Source organism: Aspergillus piperis, assembly GCF_003184755.1.
Source record: "Aspergillus piperis CBS 112811 unplaced genomic scaffold BO85scaffold_21, whole genome shotgun sequence".
Classification (NCBI taxonomy): Eukaryota; Fungi; Ascomycota; class Eurotiomycetes; order Eurotiales; family Aspergillaceae; genus Aspergillus; species Aspergillus piperis.
In genome coordinates, this window is record NW_020291611.1 from 583,035 (window position 1) to 599,133 (window position 16,099).

Sequence of the window (16,099 nt, forward strand, 5' to 3'; positions counted from 1 at the left end):
AGAAGAAGCAGAAGAAGCAGAAGAAGCAGAAGAAGCAGAAGAAGCAGAAGAAGCAGAAGAAGCAGAAGAAGCAGAAGAAGCAGAAGAAGCAGAAGGCAGGAAGCAGGAGACTAGAGGAGTAAGAAATAGGAAACAAGAAGCAAGAAAAAACAATAGGAAATAAAAACAAGATATAAAACCAGAAACAAAAGCAAGCAAGAAAGGAGAAGCAAGGAAACTAGGAAGTAAAGAATAGAAGCAGACAAGCAGACAAGCAGACAAGCAGTGGCCGGGATGACAAATAAGAAACAAGAAAAAGATAAGAATAAGAAAACTATCTAATAAGAATAGGAGCTATCTGATAAGGATATTATAAGAATGAAAGGATAAGCGTAAGAAACTATATAATAGGAATAGAGATAAGAATAAGAAACTATCTAATAAGAATAGATATAAGAATGAAAATCTACCTAACAAAGAAAGAGATGAAATCGAGAGTAATGAATAAGCAGAACAACGCTGAACAGGCAAAGCAAAGGATAAACACAAAACAAGCAAAGAAACGTTGGGAAGGGCAGGGGAGGACAAGGCAGGGCAGGGCAGGGCAGGCAGGAGATGGGCAGGAGATGGGCAGGAGATGGGCAGGAGATGGGCAGGAGATGGGCAGGAGATGGGCAGAGAGGGGAAGGGTAGGCAGTAAAAAGACAGGGAAGGGCAGAGGGGGCAAGGGGAAGGGTAGGGCAGAGCAGGCAGGGAAACTGGAGTAAACGGTAGGGGAAGGGATGGACAGGGAAGAACAGAGCAGAAGAAGGACAACGGGAAAGGTAGGAGGGGAAAGGCAGGATAGAAGAAGGGCAGGGCAGAGAAGGGCAAGGGGAAGGACAGGGAAAGGGTAGGAAATGGGCAGAGTAGAGTAAGGGGAAGGGGAAGGGTAGGCAATGGGTAGGAAATGAGCAGGCAGGGGAGGGCAGGGGCAGGCAGATAGGGGACGGAAGGACGGGGGAGAGCAAGGTAGAGTAGGAAAGAAATGGGCAGGGCAGGCAGGTGAGGGGAGGAAAGGAGAGGAAGTAATAGGCAAAGGGCGGGGAAAGGATAGGAAATGGGCAGGAAATGAGCAGGCAGGGGAAGGGCAGGGGCAGGCAGATATGGGAGAGAAGGACAGGGGAGAGCAGGGTAGACGAGAATAGGGGAGGATGGCAGTAAAGGGCAGAAGAAGGCAAGAAAAAGGTGAGGCAGAGAAGGACAGGGCAGAGCAGGATAGGGCAGGTAGGGGAGGGCAAGGCAGGGTAGGAAAGGAACGAGCAGGGCAGGCAGGTGAGGGTAGGAAAGGAGAGGAGGTGATAGGCAAAGGGCAGGGAAAGGAAAGGAAAAGGGCAGAGAAGACAGGGAAGGTAAGGGCAAGGTAGGGGAAGAAACGGTAGGGGAGATGAGGGCAAATAGAAGAGCAAAGGGAAGGGAAGAGAGGAGATGAGAGATAGACAGATGACGAGGAAGAGATGGTAAGGGAGAGCGCAGAGAGGACAACGGGGTAGGTAAGGTAGGTCAGGGAAAGGCGGGACAGAGTAGAGTAGGAGAAGGTGGGGAGATGAAGGTAGGCAGGAGAGCGAAGGGAAGAGAAGAGAAGGGAAGAGAGGTCAGAGAAGGGAAAAGAAGGGCAGATGACGAGATATGAGATATTAGGGAAGAGGGCAGGCAGACGAGCAACGCAGAACAAACAGGAAAGCAGATCAAGTAAAGCAGAACGAGCAGGACAGGCAGACGAAGTAAGAAAAGGAGTAAGCCAAACGGACGCAAAGAACGCTTTCAAAAGCAAGTAGAAAACAAGCAGAAGAAGCAACGAGAATAGAACTATCTAAGATAAGAATAGAAGGTAAAGATGTGAGGAAGAGTAGGAAGAGTAGGAGGAGAAGGAGAGGAGAGAAGAGGAAGTAGGAGCCAAGAGTAGAGAATAGATGAGGAGGGGGGAGTTGTAGGAGGGATGGTTTTCCGAGAGACAAGCAGGGCTGGCAGTCCCTTTTTATAATCGTCCAGAAGGCAACGAGACGGGGCAGAAAAAGCTTGCAAAAAGTCAGCGCTCGATATAATTAGAACGATTGAGTCAGGATGCGCAAAATGACTTCAGTGCAGGTCATCAGTCCAGTTTGGGCCGAACTGGAACGGTGGATGGCCTCAGGAGTCCCAAGAATAGATCCGCGTCCCATGAGACGGACCACAGTATAGTTACAAACAAAAACTCATCCATCTGGGAGCCGTGGATAAGTAGGAAGCCGAAGTTCCAGGGTGTCGCCTTTTTTACACAGGGCTACGTCGATCAGATTCGGCATCAAGTCAGCTCGGCGAAGTATATCCCTATCCTAGATGTAGAGTAAGTCTTCGGCACACAATATGGAAACAGTAGAGCCAGAGGCATCGGAATGTCTATTGCACATGCACTAGAATAAGATGTTTAAAAGTGTTTTTCGTAATTTTGTGAGCCACTAGAGGCGTAAAGCTATAACTCGATAAAATATGGTATAAACCTCGTCAGAAATACGTACTGAGGGAAAGATGCATGCCATCAGTGCCTATGACCGAACCACCACTGTAACTGCAAATGCTAGCAAGTCGGACGCGCATTTCCTCATGCCGGTCCATTCGGATTCGTTATCAACCATCGTCACAAAGACTTCCCATTATTCCGTAGCAAAGAAACAGATCCGCAATGAATACCTCGTAATTGGAGTTGAGTTGCACACACAGGCCATATACCTTAGACAGTGTACTTGGCCTTGGCTCTCGTGCTGCCGCTGTGTGCGCTGTCCGTGTGACCCGAGAACTCAACGGCATCAGCCTCCTTGAGACGAAGGACTTCCTTGAACCGCCGACCAATGTTCTCAAGGATCTCCTTGCCCTGTGCGGGTGTGCGACCGTTCTTGTCTCCGGGGATACTCTTGCCAACAGTCCGGGTCCACAGACCAACACGGTAGAAGCCCTTGCGTACGTTCACAACAACACCCATAACCTCGTTGTCACCATCGTTCTCGAGAGTCTCGCCGATGGCGGCCAGTTGTGCGTGGAGCCACAGGTCGTCGATGGGCACGGAGCGCTTGTCCTTGAAAGAGTATGACCACTTGCCTCCGTGCTTGTTCTGGGGGTCTTCCCACTCGGGACGAACGCCCTTCTTGAAGAGATGGTAGTCGGCTTTGAGGCCCAACTCGGATGTCGGCGAAATGTTGTTCTATTGAAGCATTGGTTAGCCGGGGCAAGTCTCCTCGGAAGACGCAAAAAGGTGAACACATACGTAGATACCCCAGAATTCCTCAACAGAGTTGAAAGTCACAACTTCCTTCAACAGATCGTTCCAGTTATCGCCCTATTGCGCAGGAGAGGTTAGTTGTCTGACCAACTGCTATGTCTGATTCAGCAAGAATCCGTACCTTGCCGCTAGGGGGCTTGGTGAACCACAGAGTCCACTCATGCATCAAAGGATGCTTCACAGTGAAGTTTTCGGGGTCGTGGAATACTGTGACAGAGTCTCCATTTGTCTTCTCGGTCTGTTCCTTCTGTTCGACGGCGGCAGCAACGGGGGCGGCGTTCTCGTCAGCCACGGGCGCGTGACCGTTCTCAGCAACAGCGGCCATTATGAAAGTTGATTGAGGAAGTGAGGGGAAAGTGAGGGTGGTTGAAGAGGATGCAACGGCGAGATTGTGGTGATGAGAGGGAAAGCGGTCGTGTCGGAGGGGAAGAGACAAAATAGCGCGGATGGCAAATTTTGTGTCGGAGAGAGAATCGCGGAAGGCGCAGCTGGGGGGTTTGACGGGCTCAGAGTAGGAGCGGGAAGTGGCGCGCTCGGTTCACGGAAAGTTGAGTCGTCTGCTCCAGGCAGAATCACGGCGAGAGAAGTCGTGATAGAAGGGGATTCCTTGAGGCGACGACAGAAAATCACAACCTGAAGTTTTGATGGTTTGGAGAAAGCCGCATTTGGGGACACGATTGGAACTTTACCCTTTTGGGCCACGCCGCTTTGCAGTGCTTTCATAGGCTAACCGCTGCCCAACCCCAGCCCTAATCACCGGGAATGTCATCTTGTCGACATCAGGAAATATTATTTATAGATTATTATTTTTCTATATATATATGAGGTGGATTAACTTCAAAATCTACTCATTGATGCTGTCTTGTTACACCGTCGCGATTTATTTAGGTTAAATTTGAGAGCTCTTAGTAGTGCTACAGCCGGTTACTTACAGTACTACTTTGCAAGTAATTTGAAATATATAAAACCGTCCGCGGTCTAGTAGCCAGGTCGACAAACAACAATCGAAACACACAACTATCAGCGAGTACTATTTCTGTAATAATTTAATCTTCTTATAAGGTACTAAACAGCAAAATGCTACTTATTGATATGAAAATTTTTTGTAAGACGCGCAGAGAAGCCCGTAGGTTTAATAATCGAATGCGAAACAATTGGATCAGACAACATCTAGTACTCTATGGACAGCAAAGGGATATCTGCAAAGTGTCTACAACAGATGGGGTATTGATAATCAAAGTCACTTCTCACCGCTGTTAATCAGGCTCAACAAGCAGTTCCAGCCTAGTGATATCAGTATCATTCGATGTCAGTAGAAGCCTGGGATATACTTACCCAACGCGACTAGGTTGACAAAAAGCACACGGTACTCAAGTGGCACGATGGCAAAGTTGACTCCTTGGACGAGAGGCCAGATTGCAAGGTTCGCTTTGAAGCTGGGAACGAAACCGTTACGCCACTTCTCGATGGGATCGGTGCCTTCCATGATGGCCATGGAAGACAGGAAACAAGTCAGGTGTGCGGGAGTAAAGACACATTGATCCGCGACGACACGGGCAAGGAGGGTAGTTTTGGCGCTGTTCAGGACGACGTGACGCTGGAGGACACCGTACCAGGTGGTGGCAGCGGGTCCGAAGATCGCTGTTACATGTTAGCTTGCCCACTTGCCTTGTATGAAGGCTCCCAGGGCTTGTAAGGGCAGAAAGGGGACCTCAGAATGATAAGGGATTATATAGTAGCTTACCTCCACCATAAAGAGCCATGCGCCCCGTTCTTGCCATGTCGTGCTTATCAAATCCCTTACGATCAACTAATTGTTGGGCTAGAACATCTCCACTACCAAACAACAGCTAGTCCGCAAGGGAAATAAAGGTCAGCTAAAACTGATCTTACGTCGGAGTTGAGATCGAATATTAGGAAGTACGATGGTGAATGAATGAATGGGTTGTAAGAGGAATGAAGTTCTTACAGCACTCGTCACACTAGCAGTAAGGATAGGCTGCTTGGCCAACCTCGCCTGATACCTGTGCCTGATCAGCAATGGAAATTTTGATCATCAGGATGGACAAAACATACCAACGCAACATTATCAAAGAATAGGATATGACTATATATTAAGTAAAACTAATTAATGCGATTGACTGCGAACGGAGATGATGATCCCAGCGCCCCAGATTTGTAAATAGTTGGAGAAGAGCAGAAGAGGACCCAAGGGGAGCTATGATAACTTCAAATAATTGGATCAGAACCCCAGACCGCCGATAAGAGCATCAGCGGGAAGTTGAAATGAGAAAAATAAAGCAAAATCATTGGAAGATAACGGCTCCCAATGGGGTATAATCCACTTGTCACATGATGATACGGGATGGGGGGTCCCAATCAGGTTACCTAATCGGGAGGGCACCTTAGGGCACAGGGCTGCGGGCTCGCTTAGCGCACCCGCCAGCGAAATTTCCCAGGTGCCAAAACAAGTTGTGGATAGCGAGAAGAAAGTCAACCTCGACGTCGACAACCCCAACGACACCTCCCGTCCGTTACCTCTCCCCCCCGACTTTCTCAATCGCCATATATATCCAACATGGCTGACGCTCCCCGTGGACGTGGAGGATTCGGCTCTCGCGGTGACCGTGGTGGTGACCGTGGCCGTGGCCGTGGTCGCCGTGGTCGTCGCGGTGGTGCCAAGGAGCAGGAGAAGGAATGGCAGCCCGTCACCAAGCTCGGCCGTCTCGTCAAGGCTGGCAAGATCACCAGCATGGAGCAGATCTACCTGCACTCCCTGCCCGTGAAGGAGTACCAGATTGTGGACTTCTTCCTCCCCAAGCTGAAGGATGAGGTCATGAAGGTACGAACCGATCGCCCGATTACCGAATTGTCGACAAGGAAGATCTACGATTGTGCGCGGGAAATAGGATTGAATGCGCCGGTGGAATTTTTACGTGGATCGGAATTGCAGACATGATGGAGTCAAAAAGGATATATCGAAAAAGTGGGAGGTGCTGACGGTTGGAAAATTTAGATCAAACCCGTCCAGAAGCAGACCCGTGCCGGTCAGCGTACCCGCTTCAAGGCCGTCGTTGTCATCGGTGACTCCGAGGGTCACATCGGTCTCGGTATCAAGACCTCCAAGGAAGTCGCTACCGCTATCCGTGCCGCCATCACCATCGCCAAGCTCAGCGTTCTCCCCGTCCGTAGAGGTTACTGGGGTACCAACCTTGGTGAGCCTCACTCTCTGCCCGTCAAGCAGAGCGCCAAGTGTGGTTCCGTCTCCGTCAGAGTATGTCGCGACTCATTCCCGATATTCGATCTCGCTTCTCCGTCCGGCCATTATGCTAACCCGGTTATAGCTTATCCCCGCTCCCCGTGGTACCGGTCTCGTTGCCTCCCCCGCTGTCAAGCGTCTGCTCCAGCTTGCCGGTGTCCAGGATGCCTACACCTGCTCTTCCGGTTCCACCAAGACCCTCGAGAACACCCTCAAGGCTACTTTCCTTGCCGTCGTCAACACCTACGGCTTCCTCACCCCCAACCTCTGGAAGGAGACTAAGCTCATCCGCAGCCCTCTGGAGGAGTTCGGTGATGTCCTGCGTCAGGGCAAGAAGTACTAGGATAGTGCTATGATGGGAATAACCTTGCATGATTGTTTTTGAATCGAACTATTTTCCTACGGGTTTTCAAAAGTCTCTTCGGTTGTAGGATCGGCAGTACCGGCAAATCCTGACTTTTCGCGCTATGCTACGCTATATACGGTATTCATGGATGTAATGAACACGGGAACAGTGAACAAGGAAAAACAACGTGATGTCGATCCAAGCTCTCTTTCGGCAAGCCGACGGTACTTGAAAATGGGTGGCTGACGGGTTCCTGCATTGCAATGCCTGCACACGGTCCGGATATAGTAGGATGGGCTAGGCCTTCAATCAGGGATCCCCGCGACGTAGTGCTCGATTTGACGAACAGTGGCTGCTCTCTAGACCTTCCATATTTTCAGCTTCCTCGTAATGACGTAGTTGTTAATCTCAGCTCAACTTTTCCTGGTCTACGTATCAGACAATGTAGTGGAGAAGTTGTGCCTGGATGTGTTCCAGATTCCGCATACGGCTCCGCCTAAACCCACTGCTTGCTTATCTGCCACGCCCCCAGCCATCAACAATGTCGACGGCATCCAGCCGACATTCCCCGTACCTGGTCGTTTTATGCACCCGCGTCAGTTACAATAACTTGATTTTCATTCGCTTGATGCGGTCGAATAAAACAAGAGCAGACTGCAGAACCCGTGGCGCATGATCCACCTCCCGTGCGTCCCGCAACCATGCCTTCAGCTGCCGATCGAAGATAGTCCGAGATCCATCGAGTTACTGGATCGATAGCCAAGTCACGATCCTTTTGCCCTTGTTGGTACCACCATCAATCAACCACCTTCGGGCTGGTATCCCTTTCTCCTCCACTCCCCCTTCATATCTCTCTAAGCGCCGGGGAGTATTACGGAGCACTCATTTAAATAAATTCTAAGCCAGTGCGACTCAAGTTAGCACATGTCAGCTGCGCCGCGCCACTGACAGCCTGGCACTTATCAAAGGGGGAAACAATAATCCGACAGGATTTGAGGGAATCAGCGGTCGCTGAGTCGATGCTTATTTATTATCCAAGGATTCCTTCATTTCATTCCTGCAAAGTAAAGTTCTGCTGACGCGAGTACCCGCCCGAGCTTGGGCTTCCCAGTGCGATGATCGCGTACACACTCGTCTTAGGCTTCATAAGCCTGCTTGTTTTTAACTACATCTGGAACCTCGCCAAGAATATACGCAAAGCACAGCGCTCCAAGCTTCCTTATGTTGTGCCCCCGTATAATGTCAGCATCATATTTATGATCTTGTTCGGCTGGCTTCTCCCGTTGCTTGCAGAATATTGTCTTCCCCAATGGGTTGGGGATATCCTGTACGATAATGTTGGCACCTATCGCTGGATGGTTAGGGATCGCCAAGTGAAGAGGTATGGGAAGCTTTACATGCTAGTCAATTCTGGCGGCATTTTCTTGAGCGTCGCGGATGCTTCTGTGGTCTCTCAGATCGTCAACGCACGACAGGACTTTCCGAAGCCAGTCAGGCTATATAGTGGGTCTCCCTAACAATTGTCAGTTGTGCAACTTCGAATGCTAATGCTATCATAGGCATCCTGGATATGTATGGGCCTAATGTTGTCACAGTAAGTTCATCCTCTCGAAAATACCAAGGTAGGTCCTGGACTGACCTGTCTAGTGTGAGGACAAAGAATGGTCTCACCACCGTCGATACACAGCAACAACGTTCCACGAAAAGAATAACGCCCTGGTGTGGGAGGAGTCTATTCAACAAACGCAGGATATGATCGAGCAATGGGCGGAAGCTTCTCCGCTAGATTCAACTCGTGGACTGGGATTCACGGCGGAATGTACTAGAGACGACATCCACAAGCTTACTTTGAACGTGCTGTCTGGCGCTGGGTTTGGAGTAAAAGCGCCCTTTAAGCCACTACCCCAGGACTCGCTCAAGAACAAGGAGGACATTTTCAGGGACAGTCCCACCCCACCAGCAGGTTTCGACTTCACGTTCGGGGCAGTAGTGGCTTACATGAATGTGAACATCCCCACCATGGCGCTGGCGAACAATATGTTACCTAAGTGGATTCCGAGAGTGTTGGTTCCATTCTTCAAGCAGGACTTCGCAGCTCACCGAGATCTAGACAAGTATCTACAGAGATTGATTACTACCACGGAGTCCAGATTAAGCGGACAAGAAAGCCCCTCGAATCTTATTGAGGGCATGTTGATCTCCAGGAAACCTGGAGACAGCAAAGACGCAGGTCTTTCCGACCGAGAAATCATCAGCAACATGCATTTATTTACCATTGCTGGGCATGAAACGACAGCAACAACTCTGAGGTTTGCTTTTGTACTGCTTGCCCTGCATCAAGATGTACAAGATTGGGTATATAACGGCATATCCGAGGCTGTCAAAGATGAACCGCCGAGTATTGGGGACTGGAACTATGATGAAGTTTTCCCCAAGCTTGTCACCCCTCTTTGCGTGATGGTACGCTGAAAATCCCCTTCGGTGTAGCTGGTGGTAAGCTAACTGCGATTTAGCTCGAGACGATGCGCCTCTACCCTCCGGTCGTCACCATACCAAAATGTACAGGGGACTCCCCGAGCGTCATCCACTACGAAGGCAAAGACTATGTTTTGGAACCTGATATCGACATCAACTTGAATCCGGGCAGCCTTCACTATTCTGAAGAATACTGGGGGGACGATGTCACCCTCTATCGACCGCAGAGGTGGGATGCGCGCAATAAGGACAGTTTCTTGGCCGGAAATGCCGATTTACCTGGACTTGCTGGCCCTGGGTTGGAATATCCGACTATCCATAAGCCCGTTAGAGGTGCCTACATTTCATTCAGCGACGGGTTCCGCGCTTGCTTGGGAAAGAAGTTCTCGCAGGTCGAATTCGTCGCTGCGCTTACGACAGTCCTCCAACAGTACCGGATTGAGTTGGCCGACAGCAGTGAGAAAGGCAGACTGAATGCTGAAAGAGTACTGAATAAAAGCACCGCGATTATCACCCTGGCTATGAGGGAGGAAGTACCGCTGCTTTTCCGAAGGAGATGAGTTCTTGGAGGAGCTGATGCATGATGGCGGATTGGCTGGCATAAAGCAGGATGACACTAATGAATGCCCAAATAGCCAAAACAAAGCCAGACAGAGTAGGATGTATATAAAGAATGTAGCAACTGACAATGGAGTAACCACAAGCTTAGTGCTCGGTGAAAGTCTTTGTGATGTAGGTGCTTTGTTAATATTCTATATGGAGCTGGTGTGTTTGAGGCGGGTTTGTCTGTCCGGCACCAAAGAAAGGCTGTTTACTTCTGCACACACGCCGAGATACTCCACTCTTAGCATCAGTGAATGGCTTCCTGGCTGCAGCAATATGTGTTCGTCCGCTTCTCACCGTTGTTTTCTCACTTTCCCTACTTTCACCACTCCTCACCTGATCTTGCTCGGCGCTTCTCGGCGCAGTAATCATCTGTTCAACTGAGGTCTTCTCCATCACATCTCCACTGCTGGTGGACACCAACAGACCCACGATGGAGAACTACCCGGATCACTGGAAGGCTACTCTCCTCGGAGAGGAGTTCTGGAAAGATGCTGAAGCTTACAACCAGCCCATTCACGACCGCATCGAAGCAGGTGAGTATTGAACCTCCCCTCTTCTCTCTGTCTACAGTCTCCATCCCCTCATCATCTAACTAATACTCTTTCTAGACCAAAACAAGCCTCTGCACGAAAGATTCCCATTCAACCAAGAACATGAGCGAAACTCCCATGCCCCTGCTGCCAGCAGCGCCAACCCAGACAAACGCAGAAGCCGTCGGTTCAGTATGAACGATGCGGCGTTCACTGGCACTCCCCTAGCAACAGCTCGTGTCGCTGAACTCTCCAGACGCCCTCGTTCACAATCTCGCACGCGCTCCCAATCCCAAGTCCGAGGATCCAGTGTCGCGTCCAGCCGTTCGAGCTCGCTCATCCGCTCCGCCCTATACAGAATGGCTAACTTGATGCGGGAGGAGTCTGAAGATGAGACCGAGGTGGGATCAATCCAGCTCCTATCTGCAGATGAAGCCACCCCGGAGAAGCCTCTCTTGGAGTTCCGCGGTGGCGAGACCTGGGAGCGTCTTACTGATGACCGTCACTCGCTCGGACTTGACTTGTTCTGGCCTCAGGAATTGGACAATAAGGAGAACATCAGTGAAATTGACAATAAAACCGACAGCAAAACCGAACCGGCACTCATCATGCTTGATCTTGAGCAGATGTCTCCTCTTTGTCTCTTCCGCAACCTCCGCAGCCTGAAGATCATTGGCATGATGCAGTCATACCAGACATATATCTGGCAGGCTGCCTGGTTGAACATTGACCTTGAGGAACTGGAGCTTGGCATGGCCTTGCATCCCCGCATCTGCAAGAGCAAGACTGGCGATTGGCCCTTTATTAAGGGAGGTTGGAAGCTCAACAAGGCTCACTATGCGGAACCGGTTTACTTGTAAGCATCCCAGTTACCCCCATCTCATCTTAGTTACTAACAGCAAACCCATCGCCAGCGGCGACGGCACCGGCGCACTCGACCACAAACTCGGCCAAGCCGAATACCTCGACAAGATGGTCATCGAGAAGGCCAAAGTGCGCGCCATGTCTGTGGGCCGCACTCGCCAGAAGCTATCCATCCGCACACTGACTCTCTTTGGATTCATCGTCGACGCGGATCCGTTCCTGCATTGGTTTGACGCTAAGAGACTGCAGAGAATCCATTTCAAGGACTACTGCGTGGACGCCGGCTTCTGGCTCTGCAAGCCCATGAAGAAGGTGGAGGTGGATTTCCCGCGCCAGATGCAGGAAAAGGTAAATACTGCCAGACGGGTTAATTTGTCGTCTGAGCTGAAAATTATTGAATTGAAGGGCGGCAAGAAGATCAGTGAGAAGTATACCGGTCCGGAGTCGCTTAGTGAGTTTACCTTGCCTTTTCTGGTTGTGGTGTGTGGCTGGTTTGTTGACGATTTGCAGAATAGTGATCTGACTGATGATCTGGTACTTACTCGAGATCTCGATGAGGGATCAACTATGATTGAGATGATATTCGATTAATGATGCAGATTGATGTTCTTTATGTTCATGACTTTTAAAGTCTGAATGGCTTGCCATTCTAGCGACAAGCATCACCACTATATGGGATGCGATTATTACCAACCAACGAATAATGTGTCAAAAATGTATCAGGATTAGCCTAGGGAGAGATAATATGATAATATGTAATCCTCCAATTCCATTTTTTTTCTGCACATAGATAACAAGCCTGGAGTACTCAGTACACTTCCACAAGTTATAGTTCCCTGCCAATAACAGATGGTGGTAAGGATAGGCTGATGAAATCCAATTTGCCACCGTGCTTACTAAGACAGCACCGGTGGCTCAGTGGTAGAGCGTCGCACTCGTAATTGGTTGGTATGCGAAGGTCGTGGGTTCAATCCCCATCCGGTGCAGATATATCCGTCTTCCTTTTGACTTTTTTGCTGAAACCTCTTGCTGGCTATGGACGGAATGACTATAGCACTTTCTGCTGGTAGTTCAACAGACGGAGGCGGAACTAGTAGAGATGTACATGATAGTGTTCTATAAGGGCATGGTTATTTATTTTTGGATTGGTTTATTAAATCAACTTCTCATGTAGGAATAAGGTATATGCGAGTAGTCATTCTGGGAGGCTGAACAAACACTTTGATACTACTTACTAGTACTACTGTATGGTTGCCTGAAAGAGGAACGAAAGCGGGTTGTATGTATGTATCACGTACTAAACGAGTAATCAGATGACACCCACACTCATACTTACTTCATACACCCCTTCAAGCTTTGATCAGCTCTTGCCTCGCAAACAAACTCACTCTTTTGCACCAAACCATTCCATCATCTCCCCCATTGCCCAACACTTGTACAACCTGTCCTAAATTGTTGACCTACGGCGTCCCTCGAACAGATCTCAACCTGGGACTACATGAATGCTAGTGCCACAATTTGCTATTAATCATAATAGCGATGGCTTCTGCAAGTGGCGAAATGTTCCTCAAAAGGTCGCTGTTCTCATGACACTTTCCACTGTTGTGCCTGCTCCTTCTCTTTTTAGTCCTTGAATAGCTAACATGCATGCTTTAAGACCCGCGTCCCCTCTCCACCAGCTGGAATCTAGTCATGTTTCAGAGAGTTATCACAAAAAACGCATCTTAGACTATATCAATAACATCAATCCCGCTCACTGGCCTGAAACTGACATCACAATCCCTTCGTCTTCTCCTTCGTTTCCATTCACGGATATGGATCGCCCAGTGACCGCCACGCCACCAAATCGAGGAACCTCACTTATGCAGATGGACTTGCATACAGAGAAGCCCTCATATCCCGCAAAATCAACGTCGTGGGGGAGATTCCTCCGTCATATGGGGAACCCAATCCAGACTACGAGTTACCCTCTACGTTGACAGCACCTACAGAAGTCGAAAATTCTCTCAGACATGCATACCTGAATAGGATTCGTGCTGTCGGTCTGGCTACACTCAGACTTTCTATGCCATTCTTCGTCACTGAATGGCTCATTGATATGCCGGAGTTGAAGTATCACGTATCAATGCATTTCAAAACCGAGCCTCTTAAACCGCAAAAGACAATGCTACGACCTCTCAATATATCAGACCCCGACATTGTCGTTGGCTATAACTGGAAATCGATACGTGGAGATTATAAACTTGCTTTCGATGAGGTGCCAGACAGTCTCAGGTTCGCGTTCCCTATAGTCCTGGATACACATTTTGCTTTTCCCTTCTTTTCGATCGAGATGAGAAGCGACGCAGAGCAAGGCCCTTCCCGGAACCTCCACTTGGCCGCCTTAATGCTCAGAGGTCTGGGATACTTCCACCAAAAGGCCTACGGAAAAAACGACGAAGCCGACAAGTTCGACGGGAAGGTACGAGTACTTACGGCTACGATCAGTCGCAACGATGTGAACGTATTCGGACACTGGACGAACGGCGACCCAGGAGATCCGAAAGTTGCTTACGAGCACTTTCTTATCAAAAAGTGACGCTTCGAAGAGAAGGAAGAGTTCTATGCGGCACGACATGGTTTAGAGACGCTCTGCAAGTGGATGATGAAAGAAAATCGCAAGTGGATTGCTCCTGGCTTGCAAGAATTGGCCAAGGCTTGATGTGATGCTTCCAATTCTATGCTGGGCACTTGAATTAGATATCTGTCCGCTCGCTCTCGCTTGCTCTCTCTCTCTCTCTCTCTCTCTCTCTCTCTCTCTCTCTCTCTCTCTCTCTCTCTGCATATGTGTAGTGTGTTTAGAACTTATATGGGACTATCAATAATAGCCAATCGTTCGCTGAGAGGTGCCTTTGCCAAGTACATAGCATGTTGAGAAGTAGAACTATCCGCACCAAGCGAAAATCTGTCTCAAGTATGATATGATAGTAGCATACAATACCCAATAACAGAAGACTCGAGCTACACCTACATGATAAGATGCTGACCTCTTAACCGCTCTGTAGAAAGCCTTCGATGTTTGTGTTCCACCGGAACAAGCGATCTAAGAGCTGCATTTCCTCAAAATACGAGTAAAAACCATAGAACATAGCGTATCTTGCATATAAGCATGGCTTTTGTGAATAATAGAGCTACTAACCAACGCTCGTCCAGTCAGGGAAGACGATGACTGTGCTAGACTGTACATCACACAGTTTACCCAAAAGCAATCAGAGCTCTCAACCCATAATTGTAGATGAAAAGCATCAATTTTGCGTTTTGAAACAAAAAAAGACAAGGCTCCCCCTTGCTTCATCATTTTAGATAACCCCCAGATTCACCCAGCCCGCCACATACTCACCAAATTGCAGAAAATTCACATATCGCCTTTACTGCAGCGTTGAATTTGCAGGGGTTATTTGGAATAGAGTATGGAATTGTATAGGGCTAGCTGGGAATTTGTCTCAATTACCTGTGTTCTATTACCTACAATCCATCCTCATTCATATCCAAACGCTGTAGGATTCACGGCACATTCCGTAGATTTCACTGCATCTTCCCGTCTTCCATGGATATAAAAGGACGGAAGTTTCCCTGCTAGATCTTTCCTCCTTCCTATATTCTTCTCTATCTTCTTTTATAATTATTATCAAGAAGAAAATCTTTATATTACTAGCCGTCAACACCACTGGGATGTTTCCTCTACCGAGCAATTATGACATCTACTACGAAGGCCACCTGTTGTATGCTATGACGCACGATCGTCATCAAGATTACAGACTGTACTATACATTCTTCCGAGATAATATCTCCGCGTGTCGATATCAAAGCCAGATATCTTAAACCATCAGACTCACTGTGGACATAGGTCGACCAAATAGTTCCAGGGCAATCACAAGATAATCCAAAGATTATGGATGGAGTGGCATACGAACCGCTCCTCTTGAGTACAGTTGCCATCAATTACTTCCGCCCACGGACAATGTTCCCCTTCTTTGTGCCATGGCACGAGAGACGTATATGGAACTGAATTGACTTTTCTGTTGGATTTGCTTGTTCAGGGGCCGTGGCTCACAGTCAGCGGCAGCCCAACCAATGAGTCTTTCGTGAGGGAGAGAACATCTGCGAGGTGATACCTGATGCTCCTTTTCCTGCACTCAATCTAGCCAATCGAGAAATTGCGCTCGAATATGCATCCAATGGTCCATTATTGTTGCCTCGCCAAGCCATGCTGACGAAGAATCCAGCTATCAGGGAGGTAACATGCCGTCTAGCAATTGCATCCCTCCAAAGAGTGGTGTCAGACACTACGACAGCCGAGAATTGCTCTTTCTAATCGAAGGGAGATTGAAGCTTTTGACGGGCTGGGCGGCAAATACAACATTCTAGTACAACTTCATCGAACCTGGGATCGGGATCCATGAAGGCTAATGCCGACTTCAGCAATATATCGGCGAGTGCAGACAGTCTCGCTAAAAAGTATAAGGTGACTGGCAATACTATCTGCAGACAGAGACCGAGAGCACTGGGAAAAGCTTTTCAAGACACAGGGGATTAAATCTGTGGTCTACGAATACCATCGAAACTAAGCGATGCGAAGTAATCCTAAGAACATGCATCTTGGGTCCTCAACAAAGTCTAAGTCCACACTCTTTTCGTCCAGTACTCTGGTTACATTTATTTTCTTGCTCTACTTCTACCGGTACTATGTTCAACACTATACTGAG

The 16,099-nt window shown here is 48.7% G+C and overlaps 6 protein-coding genes and 1 non-coding gene across 7 annotated transcripts; 5 read left to right on the forward strand and 2 right to left on the reverse strand.

The window, feature by feature from the left end:
• Positions 1–2,417: 2,417 nt before the first annotated feature.
• Positions 2,418–3,918, reverse strand: BO85DRAFT_452840 (eukaryotic translation initiation factor 4E). The gene is made up of 3 exons (XM_025660914.1): positions 3,396–3,918; positions 3,260–3,331; positions 2,418–3,196 (listed from the first exon to the last, which is right to left on the reverse strand). The coding sequence occupies exons 1-3, from the start codon at positions 3,597–3,599 to the stop codon at positions 2,729–2,731; spliced, it is 744 nt and encodes a 247-aa protein (XP_025511915.1). The 5' UTR covers positions 3,600–3,918; the 3' UTR covers positions 2,418–2,728.
• Positions 3,919–4,328: 410 nt separating this feature from the next.
• Positions 4,329–5,551, reverse strand: BO85DRAFT_428698 (Mpv17/PMP22 family protein). Its single transcript, XM_025658214.1, has 5 exons — positions 5,351–5,551; positions 5,244–5,298; positions 5,019–5,124; positions 4,610–4,915; positions 4,329–4,558 (listed from the first exon to the last, which is right to left on the reverse strand). Exons 1-5 carry the CDS (start codon positions 5,359–5,361, stop codon positions 4,515–4,517), a joined length of 522 nt encoding a protein of 173 aa, XP_025511916.1. The 5' UTR covers positions 5,362–5,551; the 3' UTR covers positions 4,329–4,514.
• A 216-nt stretch (positions 5,552–5,767) lies between these two features.
• BO85DRAFT_452842 (40S ribosomal protein uS5) lies at positions 5,768–7,249 on the forward strand. The gene is made up of 3 exons (XM_025660915.1): positions 5,768–6,116; positions 6,291–6,548; positions 6,619–7,249. The coding sequence occupies exons 1-3, from the start codon at positions 5,853–5,855 to the stop codon at positions 6,874–6,876; spliced, it is 780 nt and encodes a 259-aa protein (XP_025511917.1). The 5' UTR covers positions 5,768–5,852; the 3' UTR covers positions 6,877–7,249.
• Positions 7,250–7,644: 395 nt separating this feature from the next.
• On the forward strand, positions 7,645–10,072 carry BO85DRAFT_471641 (cytochrome P450). Its single transcript, XM_025662488.1, has 4 exons — positions 7,645–8,382; positions 8,439–8,473; positions 8,527–9,339; positions 9,393–10,072. The coding sequence occupies exons 1-4, from the start codon at positions 7,995–7,997 to the stop codon at positions 9,912–9,914; spliced, it is 1,758 nt and encodes a 585-aa protein (XP_025511918.1). The 5' UTR covers positions 7,645–7,994; the 3' UTR covers positions 9,915–10,072.
• Positions 10,073–10,124: 52 nt separating this feature from the next.
• BO85DRAFT_503513 (uncharacterized protein) lies at positions 10,125–11,945 on the forward strand (the record flags this gene model as incomplete). The annotated part of the gene is made up of 3 exons (XM_025664230.1): positions 10,125–10,493; positions 10,569–11,346; positions 11,405–11,945. Exons 1-3 carry the CDS (start codon positions 10,391–10,393, stop codon positions 11,943–11,945), a joined length of 1,422 nt encoding a protein of 473 aa, XP_025511919.1. The 5' UTR covers positions 10,125–10,390.
• Positions 11,946–12,258: 313 nt separating this feature from the next.
• Positions 12,259–12,340, forward strand: BO85DRAFT_t235. The gene has a single exon. It is a non-coding gene; the product is annotated as a tRNA-Thr (tRNA).
• A 657-nt stretch (positions 12,341–12,997) lies between these two features.
• Positions 12,998–14,176, forward strand: BO85DRAFT_503521 (uncharacterized protein; the record flags this gene model as incomplete). Its single annotated transcript, XM_025664231.1, has 3 exons — positions 12,998–13,152; positions 13,182–13,899; positions 13,945–14,176. The coding sequence occupies 3 exons, from the start codon at positions 12,998–13,000 to the stop codon at positions 14,053–14,055; spliced, it is 984 nt and encodes a 327-aa protein (XP_025511920.1). The 3' UTR covers positions 14,056–14,176.
• Positions 14,177–16,099: the final 1,923 nt, after the last annotated feature.

Coding starts and splice junctions, on each gene's coding strand:
- BO85DRAFT_452840 (XM_025660914.1), bottom strand. CDS start 3,599: ATGGCCGCTGTTGCTGAGAACGGTCACGCGCCCGTGGCTGACGAGAAC. Junction 3,332..3,395: donor CCAAGCCCCCTAGCGGCAAG/GTACGGATTCTT, acceptor CCTGCGCAATAG/GGCGATAACTGGAACGATCT. Junction 3,197..3,259: donor AGGAATTCTGGGGTATCTAC/GTATGTGTTCAC, acceptor ATGCTTCAATAG/AACAACATTTCGCCGACATC.
- BO85DRAFT_428698 (XM_025658214.1), bottom strand. Junction 4,916..5,018: donor CATGGCTCTTTATGGTGGAG/GTAAGCTACTAT, acceptor AACATGTAACAG/CGATCTTCGGACCCGCTGCC. Junction 4,559..4,609: donor TGTCAACCTAGTCGCGTTGG/GTAAGTATATCC, acceptor TGATATCACTAG/GCTGGAACTGCTTGTTGAGC.
- BO85DRAFT_452842 (XM_025660915.1), top strand. CDS start 5,853: ATGGCTGACGCTCCCCGTGGACGTGGAGGATTCGGCTCTCGCGGTGAC. Junction 6,117..6,290: donor TGAAGGATGAGGTCATGAAG/GTACGAACCGAT, acceptor TGGAAAATTTAG/ATCAAACCCGTCCAGAAGCA. Junction 6,549..6,618: donor GTGGTTCCGTCTCCGTCAGA/GTATGTCGCGAC, acceptor ACCCGGTTATAG/CTTATCCCCGCTCCCCGTGG.
- BO85DRAFT_471641 (XM_025662488.1), top strand. CDS start 7,995: ATGATCGCGTACACACTCGTCTTAGGCTTCATAAGCCTGCTTGTTTTT. Junction 8,383..8,438: donor GAAGCCAGTCAGGCTATATA/GTGGGTCTCCCT, acceptor ATGCTATCATAG/GCATCCTGGATATGTATGGG. Junction 9,340..9,392: donor TCACCCCTCTTTGCGTGATG/GTACGCTGAAAA, acceptor ACTGCGATTTAG/CTCGAGACGATGCGCCTCTA.